We start from the raw sequence: 8,871 nt of genomic DNA, 5'->3' as shown, positions 1-8,871 counted from the left end.
TGCACCACTCCCAAAGTAAATAGACGAACAAGTGGGACGCTGATGTGAGTTTACTTTAGCAACCACTGATAGTGAATTCAAACTCGAGCTTCCTCATCAGCCTAATTATTATTATTACATCAGGCTGTAAAAGTCACAGCCCATCGTCGTCATAGCTTTGGCAGATGGCAGTGTTCTGTTCTGATATATGACATCCATTCGTCTCAGAATTTGTTTGAATTTTTTTTCCATATATTCCATTGTTGCCCATGTATCAACGTGTGAGTTCCAACTAACTGACTTTGTTTAATTGTACTTGATGTATGATCAGTGCGCGACTTGTTCTTGCATCAGACTGACCTGCTTTGTTTCCTTCCTCAGCAGCAGTCACAGTCGTGGGAGAGCAAAAAAAAAAAAAAAGAAGAAGTAGGCTGACAACAAAAACAGCCGCGTTGAAAAAAAAACAAAACAAAAAAAAAGCCAGGGGAAGTCATTTGGCTGGGTGACGTGACTGGGCGGCGACTTACGTTTGAAAAATGGTCCAAATTGTCGGCGCTCTAACTGGGGTCAAGCCTGATTTGTAAGGTGTGTTCTCCCGGCGTGAAAAGACAAACGACGTGCTCCGCCTTGGGTCAAGCCAGGGCTTCCGCATCCCATAATGACCTCTCGGGGAAGCTGGAAACGGCAGCCGGCCCTCCCGGTAACGGCGCGGGAGTGAGCGCGCAGCGTCCGAGGCGAACTGACTGGGTGTTCCAGCGCTGAAACCGTCCATCGGTCACAGCTGAAGCCGTTAATTGAACTCAACTGGTGATAAGTATTATTTTGTTCCTGCTCGGACCTTTTATACAGTTGCTTCTGGAACAGTTCTGGAATAGAGGACAAGTGATTTGCCGTTTTCCGGCGGCTTTTTCAAATTGTACTATTATTTTACTTGACATTCAAATAAGAAATTTTATCCACTCAAAAGAAAATAATCGATAACAAAAACAATCAGTCGACGGCCGCAGCCGTAATCCAATCACCCTCCAAGTTTTTCCTTCCGACTTTTTTTTTTCCGGGTGCTTCCTGAATCGCGTCCAAACACCTTCGGTCCGAATGACTCGGACAGCCTCTGCGAAGTGAAGGCTACAGTTGTTTTTTTTTTCTTTTTCTGCCCCGTCTAGTAGCGCTCTGCTTTTTGGGACTCCTAATCAAACACGCCTCAGGCCGCTGGATGGATGGATGGATGGATAAACACACACACACACACACACACACACACACACACACACACACACACACACACACACACACACACACACACACACACACACACACACACACACACACACACACTTTGGCAACATTTCAACTCCTATCTGGAGCGGCGGGCAGGGAAGGAATCCGGGTTGGCGAACAAAAAAAAAAAAAAAAGAAGACTCCGAGGACAGTGTCACACTTTTTTTTCTTTTTTTGTTTTAATGTAAAAACAGTGGTGGACCAACTGCCCCCCCCCCCAACCCCACCCCCAAGTGCACAATGAGTAGCAACGATGGCAGTTTGATGGATTGCGGCAGAAAGTTTCTCCCGCAATGCTCCACCATCGCCCACATTTCTCCTCGGACGAGACACAATCAGATATAAATAACCATTTAAAATATGCAAAAAAGAAAAAAAAAAAAAAAAAAAAAGCCACTTTAATCGACACAATGATTATGCATTAGAAAAAAAGTCTGATGTTTCCTCCTGGCACATGCAAAGGGCTGAGGCGCCTCTTTCATTTTTTTTCTCTCTTTCTTTTTTTATCACGGCCAGGGACATTCATTTTCACGCACGACAGGTTAACGGTTCTCTCTCTCTCTCTCTGCGCTCGTTTTCCTCTTCTTCTTCTTCTCTCTCTCGGGTTTTAAGAGTACGAGTCGTTCCCAGTGCAAAACTGTGCGGGTTTTGGTTTGCTAAGGCGCTGGCTTCCCTTTTCCCAGAGTCTTTAAAAAGTGGTCCTTGCGTCGTTCGGGACCGGTTCCTTGCGGGACTCCGAGGCTTTGCGTCATTCCAATCATTCAAACATCCCACAATCCTTGACCCCCCCCCCTCCCCGGTAAAAAACAAGATACAGTTCCTTCACTTTGCCTCAGACAGTAATTCCAGTCAGTTCTGTACCAGTAGTGTAAGAGCCGTCTGTGTAGCTTTTTTTCTTTTTTTTTAATGTGAGTCAGATCTTTTTTTTTTGAATTGGCGGTCAGTGTGTCCATCCACCCTTTGCTCCACGTCTGCGGAGAGGGGCGGGGCAAAGCTCGTCGCGACGTCCGGTAGACACGACCCCGCCGCCTCTGACCGCGCGCGCAGTCTCACCGGCGCTGCACCTCCGCCGGGCCCTCTTTACACGTTCTGCGCGAGGAAGCGGACCTTCTTCCCTGTCATGAGCCAGCTCCTCAGGTCCTTGACGGAGGGGAGCTTCATCTTGTCCCTGTTTTTACTGTAGATGTTCAGGAAGATGCCGAAGAGCACCAGGAGGCCGCCCCAGATGTACCTGAAAGGGAGGCGGGGGGGGGGAGGGAGACGTGAGGCCCGGCGTCGACAAACAGGAAGTGAAAGGTATGAAATCGAGCACTCTTGCAGATAGACGAGTATTAAAACAGGAAGTGTCGCGTTTTGTACAGCAAACACAATATTGAGAACATTTTGGAGTCTGCGTTCAGACTGCAGGTGAATCGGATTCGAATCGGATTCCCTCCTCAAATCCGATTTTTAGGGCCGATCCTATCTGACAGGTTGCAGTAGCAACAGCGAAATCGGATTTCATGCGATTTGTGACTGTTCAGATGACAAAAGAGCCATCCGGTTTCAATCTGGAGGGGCTAAAAATCGGATTTTGGTCGGCAGTCTGAACGCGGCTAAAGAGAGACCCTAACCCTAACCCATGTTGCCATGTTTTGCCAGAAAACAATGCTAATGTTGCTAAAGCAAAATCAATTCTGACCCCAGATTGAAGACTTTTGATTGCAATTGATGCAACAACACTGTTCTATTTAAATGTGCCAAGGAGACCCCACAGAAAGACAGAGCTCTTATAATAGCAAGCAATGGTCTTCTGGAATTGTATTCTTCATTTAATTTCCTGTCCTGTGGCTTTTCATTCAGAGTGGAACCCATCTGATGTTCTGTTCAGTTGGCGTTTCCACTTTTGGCAGATTAAAAAAAAGAAAAAAATCTGGTGCGTAGCCAAATTTGCAGTTTTTGCAGATTTAAAAAAATAAAAAAAACAAAAAAAAATCCTAACATGAGAAAAGTTTAACGTACAGCCGCGTAAAGAAAGTGTAAATCCGGCGGCCAAGGGCGAAATCCAGCTCGAGGGAGAATGAGATCGGATGTGTTTTTTTTTTGCATCCTGCGCGGGCCGCGCCGAGTGTCGAAAGTCAAGGATGGAGAGCGAGCGGGAGAGGTAGCGAGAGCAGCAGAGGTACAGCGGGGGAACGAGAGCCTTCCAACGGCACGGAGGAGTCGGAGAGAGGGCGAGCGAGAGTTGGAAAGGCGAGAGGAGAGAGAGAGAGAGCCGGGGAGCGGTGGAGGTCTGGGAGAGCCGCACGAAAGCCAGTGGGCAGGGAAGTCGAGACCGGGCGCCGTTAGCGCCGAGCGAGGGGTTGACGGAGACTCACTTTGGAGCTGGGGTGAGGGCTGATCAAAGTTTAAAAGGCGCTGGTACTTACTGGAAAGTGAAAGGTTTGGAGAAGAACATGAAGGAAAGTACGATCGTCATGGCCTTTCTCCCCGTGGTCACTGCACACAAAAAACACCAACAGAACAAATGAGAAAACAAAAGGTCAACAGGCGTGACTTCCTGTAAGACATCCAGCTGTATGAGAGGATGAAATACACAAAGTGAAATAGTACAGAGAAGACAATAATAAAAAAAAAAGTAAGACATAAACTGTGAAAGTGCAACTTGGTTCTGTCCCCATTTAAGAGTCTCAAATGCGAAAAAAAAACCCCATGCAATTAACAAAAGTAACCCACGTGCTTTGCTGCAACTATGACAGAGTTAACCAACAGCAATGATGAAGAATTTTAAGCAAATAAAAAGTCTTGTTTGCCTCCCAGTGCATATTTAGTAAACTTCTGATTGGAATAAATGTACAATTTAGTGAGAATATCAGTCAAAAACCATGGCGTTCTCCAAAAAAAACAAACAAAAAAAACAAAAGCAAAACAAAATTCAGCCTATTGTAGTGTTTGGAGGAAAGACCAAAAAAAAAGAAAAAAAAAAGATCCACTGACCTGTGACTGCAACCAGGGCACCGAAGAGCTTGATGAGGGCCAGCACGAAAGAAATGCCAAAATAACCCGTAAGAGAGAAAAGGAATGCGTAACCGTAGGTCTTCACCGGATGCTGCCAGGGAGCATAGAGGAAGAGAACATTTCAATCAATCAATCCATCAACAAGATTGTGAAGGAACTAAATTTATATATATATATATATATATATATACACACACACACACACACACACACACACACACACACACACACACACACACACACACACACACACACACATATATATTTATTTATTTTTTCTTCCTTTATTTCAGACCCAAGGGATCCATATCACAGTAAAAAAAGAAAAGAAAAATAAATTAAAAAATATATAAAATTAGACCCAAGCCTCTTTAAATAACATCCCCCCCATATAAAACAGACCATTAATAATGTCACCATCATGTAGAAAATGCAGAATTAAGAGAGTGTTTGTAAAGGACTCAATGCGTTTTCTAATGACAAGGCTGCGTGACCTCAAGAGCTACGCACTCATATTCTCCTTCACTGTACTTGCCTCCGAGCAGAACGCCACCGCCGGGCCCAGGCCGCCGACGCACAGCAGGCCGGTGAGTATGTAGACGAAGCCGATGGAGTAAGAGTACAGCACCTGCAAGCCAAGCGAGCGACCGGTGAGTGACCAGCGAGCGGCTTCTTCAAACGGCCATCATGTCCGACGTACCATTTCCGAGTTGGAGCCGTTGTGGAGTTTCATGGCCTTCTCCTGCACGTTCCCGATGGCGGCGTCGGCGCACAGCGCCATGGAAATGAGCATGACCCCTGAGGTTGATGACAACGCGCGTTGTGAAACCGCTCACGGAGTGCCGCCTGCAGCGGCGCGTTGGCAAAAGAACTCTACGTACCCGTCACGTTGAAGTTGGGGGCCACTTTGCTGTCGGCCAGCGTGAACCAGATGAGCCCCAGGCTCATGCAGAAAGCGGCCGAGACGTCGGCCAGGTTGTACCGCTTGCCTGGAACGCAAAAACCATCAGATTTTTCAATTCGACAGAATGGCGTTTCAAAAGTGTGCGGCGATGCCAAGACGGCGACGGAGTCTTCAAAAGGCATTTCGCCTCCTCCAATTGAACAGACGCCGACTTTGGACTTTTGCCGAAAGTTTTAACGACAAAAACTTTTCGACAATCGCGGCAAATTCTGAGGCCGGAATGTGCCGCGCGAAACGGCGAAAGAGCGGTCGGGAGGAAAATATAAATGAAACAAGACGACCACAACAACAACAACAACAACAAAAACAACGACGGGGATGAAGGATCCCGGTGAAAGCGGCTGACGGACGGATGCCTGGAGGTTGACAAGGGGACGGAGCATCAGGTCGGCCACGGCCGGGCTTTGATTCCCACGTTTGCCTTTGAAGGGGCCTTACATCAGATGCAGCCCCCGTGCCCAACGCCTTCATCCGCCCATCCCTCGCTCCAACTTTCTTTCCTCTCTGCGATCCAAGCGAGCAAATTCTAGTTTCCACGCGACGCTAAGCAACCCCCCCTCCCCCCCACCCCATGCCAAACCCCCCCCCTCCGAGCCCTGAGGGGCAGAGGTTCTAACATCTACCGGTCCAGAAAGAAAAGCAAGAGATGAAGAAAGGCGAAAAAAGAAGAAGAAGAAGAAGAAGAAATAACCGACCTGTCTGACTGAAGGACACGGAACACTGAGAGGACCAGAAAAAAAGGGATGAAAGGAGGGAGAGAGGTGGTACCGGGGCAGAGGAGGCAAGTGGGCACCGACTGACAACCAGAAACAAGCGGCAAAGATGGAAAAAAGAAAGAAGAAAGAAGAGAGAGCGACTAAAGGTTGAAAGGTGGTCGCTGCTTCAAAGGGGAGGCGACTGACGGGGAATGTAAAATGTTTAACCTCACCTTTCCTAAAGGTTTGTGGACCTAATTTTTTTCCTTTTCTTTTTAAAACAACAGCGCGGCCTGAACTTTTAGAAACGATCGCGAGGGACGTCGCAATACCTTCCCCCGTATTGTTATTGGAAACGCGACGAGTTCAAACGCAGGTCTTCCGGGCAACTGCCGCAGTTTTGTTTCAGTTGGGAGAAGAAAAAATAAGTGAGAAAAATACAATAAGCGCGCTCTTTGTGTGCCGTTTGCCAGTGGATGCGCTTGGCAGACGCGCAGCCAAGCGGGTACGCGGTCGACGCCGCTCACCTTGTATAAACATCCCTCCGATCATGACTGGAATGAGTTTACAGCACTTGAAGATGACCTGCGTCGGGTAGTTCAAGTAACCCAGAGAGGTATTGGACAGGCCCATCGTGCCCACTGTGAGGAATGCGATGATCATGTAGGTTTTCCCCGGTATCCTGGACAGCAGGGAGACCAAATGTAATCGAACCTTTATTTGTGATTGTGAAGAGTGAGTGAAAGAAGAGCAGCTCGGGTGATTTGCTGGGTGGGCGATTGCTCACCTCCTGCGTTTGTCCTGCGTGAGCTGGAGCTCCACGAGTCCAAACGTGGAATAGAACCCAAACTGGACCAGGGTGAGGTACCATCCGAAAGGCTTGAATCCTTCCACAGAAAATATCAGTTCCTGCGCAAGTGTCACATGCACACTTCAGTCGTCAATTTCGCAAAGCAAGCAAGCGAGTACATGAACATTTCATTGTCGATCGAGAGGTGTTCCATGTCATCATCTGTTCACCTGCAGGTATCCGTAGATGAGGTAAAAGATGAAGACTCCGGCCACGCAGATGCAGAACTGCATGGGGGCGCTGAAGCTGCTCAGGTTGATCCCCAGGACCTTCAGCTCCTCCACGGACTTGATGTGCGGCGACATGACCTCGGTAGAGGACGGGATGGAGATGGAGATGTGCTTCCGTGAACTGTTGTAGCCCACCAGACCATATTTTGCACTCATCGTCTCTGAGGGAGCTTCCGGGAGCTGTGACGACACAAGGTAGGCATCAGATGAATCAAGACCGACTTGTTCGTGGCTTTATTGTCGTTGTGCATGCACACTGGGAAAGGAAATTTAAAGTGCAATTCACTCGAAAGTGCTCAAGAGGATAAAATCGGTACACAGAATACAATGAACAGTAAACACTTGCGACACAGCAAATGAACGAGATAAGATTCACACAACTTTCAATTTGACATTTACTGCCGCTTGCCTCAGAGTCAAAGGTTACCTAGAGCTAAAAATGACATGCCCACATTTCTACGATGGAATGAATAAGTGTGATCGTAGAATCATAGGTGATTCTATGGAGCCCAAATAAAGATAATGGCCGGACTTTATTAAAAATAAAAGATGTGCTGTTCTGGTATTTAATGCTGTAACTATATATAAATAGTTTGGCAGCATTTCTTTCAAATATCTGACTCCAATGCACCTTAAACAACTGAAGGTCCTTATAACAGTGTGTGTCTTTACAATTGCCCTGTGATGCCAATGATTTGCATCTATTATCGGTGCATCGTGGAAGAAATAGATTCTGCAAACTAATACCGTTGACAGTTTTGGTTTCGCACTGATGCAGAAAAAGCTAGGTTGCTATAGCAGCCGGATGCTAATGATTTGGATAAAGTGGCGTTGAATGCAACTGTGTCGATAACCACCAGAGGTTACATAACCGGTCATCAAGGGAAATAGCGAATAAGATAAGCACAACATTGCAATAAACGACGCGACACATTACTATCTTTCATTCTCAGCCAATTGTAAATAGCAACAGAAGCACACTGGTTACCATAAACGACACTTCCGGGTTTAGTTACGCAAACGTGTCCCCTTTTGTGGAAGCGATTTCCCGCAAAGCAGACTTGCCGGCGGTGGCGGCTTCATCTCTGGTACATTTCCGACACTTTTTTGTGTTTCCTTTTCGATGACAAGCCACCAAAAGCGCAACGAAACGCGCGTTAGCTTGCCGGTTAGCCGCCTGCGCTCGCTGCCCTGTCAGCAGGAGCCAACAACTTCCGCTCCGCCGTGAACTCTGAACTGCGCTGCTATTGGTCCAGACGGCCACGCGCTGGCGAGGCTAATTAGATGATCACTGACACCGGTTGTCATCCCCGAGGTTTCACACAGCGAATTTCTTTCCCCACGCAAAATGCGCGGTGAATTTCGAAGTCGTCCGCGACAATACATCAGTTTATCGGCTCACACGTTCCCTTGACGCCCCTTTTATCCGACGTAATGCCGCAGGCCGCAAGTTGTGTCCTACCTGCGCCGTGGAATCCATGCCCCAGGGTGAGTGCTCCTGTGCTTCCTGTCTCCTCCTTCTCCACAAGCTCCGAAGGCGCGTTCGTTTTCCCTCCTTGAACTTATTATTCAAAGTTTATTCAAAGAAGCACTCGGACTGGTTTATCCCGTTGGTTACCGGGGAAACTCTCTGACGTCGGATAATATAAAGGCCAATACTTCATTTCCAAATTAATTCGTCGTCATAGATAACTATTTCAAGTTTTCTATAAAACAAACACGAAGAAAAACATTGAAGTGTGAAGTTATCTACTTTTTTTTTTTTTAATTTGTTCTTGTCTGTAGAATTATATTGAAGACAAAGGTCTGTCTCGCAGGGTTGAACAAACAAATCCTCCCAAAACCTTTGTCACATTTTAACTGGCTCAAGAATAGAAT

General features: G+C 47.1%; 1 protein-coding gene across 3 annotated transcripts; it reads right to left on the bottom strand.

Moving 5' to 3' along the window:
* Positions 1-1,444: 1,444 nt before the first annotated feature.
* On the bottom strand, positions 1,445-8,514 carry slc35b3 (solute carrier family 35 member B3). Of its 3 annotated transcripts, none has more exons than XM_076013722.1 (10): positions 8,456-8,514; positions 6,934-7,173; positions 6,701-6,822; positions 6,441-6,595; positions 5,136-5,243; positions 4,955-5,052; positions 4,790-4,882; positions 4,234-4,345; positions 3,666-3,735; positions 1,445-2,488 (listed from the first exon to the last, which is right to left on the bottom strand). In XM_076013722.1, the coding sequence occupies exons 1-10, from the start codon at positions 8,471-8,473 to the stop codon at positions 2,338-2,340; spliced, it is 1,167 nt and encodes a 388-aa protein (XP_075869837.1). In that variant the 5' UTR covers positions 8,474-8,514; the 3' UTR covers positions 1,445-2,337. The 3 variants fall into 3 exon arrangements, with proteins under 3 accessions (XP_075869837.1, XP_075869835.1, XP_075869838.1); XM_076013720.1 differs by lacking the exon at positions 8,456-8,514 and adding an exon at positions 8,059-8,238; XM_076013723.1 differs by lacking the exon at positions 8,456-8,514 and adding an exon at positions 7,982-8,229 and having other exon boundaries at positions 1,446-2,488.
* Between the last annotated feature and the right edge of the window lie 357 nt (positions 8,515-8,871).

The sequence above is a fragment of the Nelusetta ayraudi genome, unplaced genomic scaffold (assembly GCF_046127955.1).
Source record: "Nelusetta ayraudi isolate G7.1 ecotype Tasmania unplaced genomic scaffold, CSIRO-AGI_Nayr_v1 ptg000155l, whole genome shotgun sequence".
Classification (NCBI taxonomy): Eukaryota; Metazoa; Chordata; class Actinopteri; order Tetraodontiformes; family Monacanthidae; genus Nelusetta; species Nelusetta ayraudi.
This window is presented reverse-complemented; position numbering and strand designations above follow the sequence as displayed.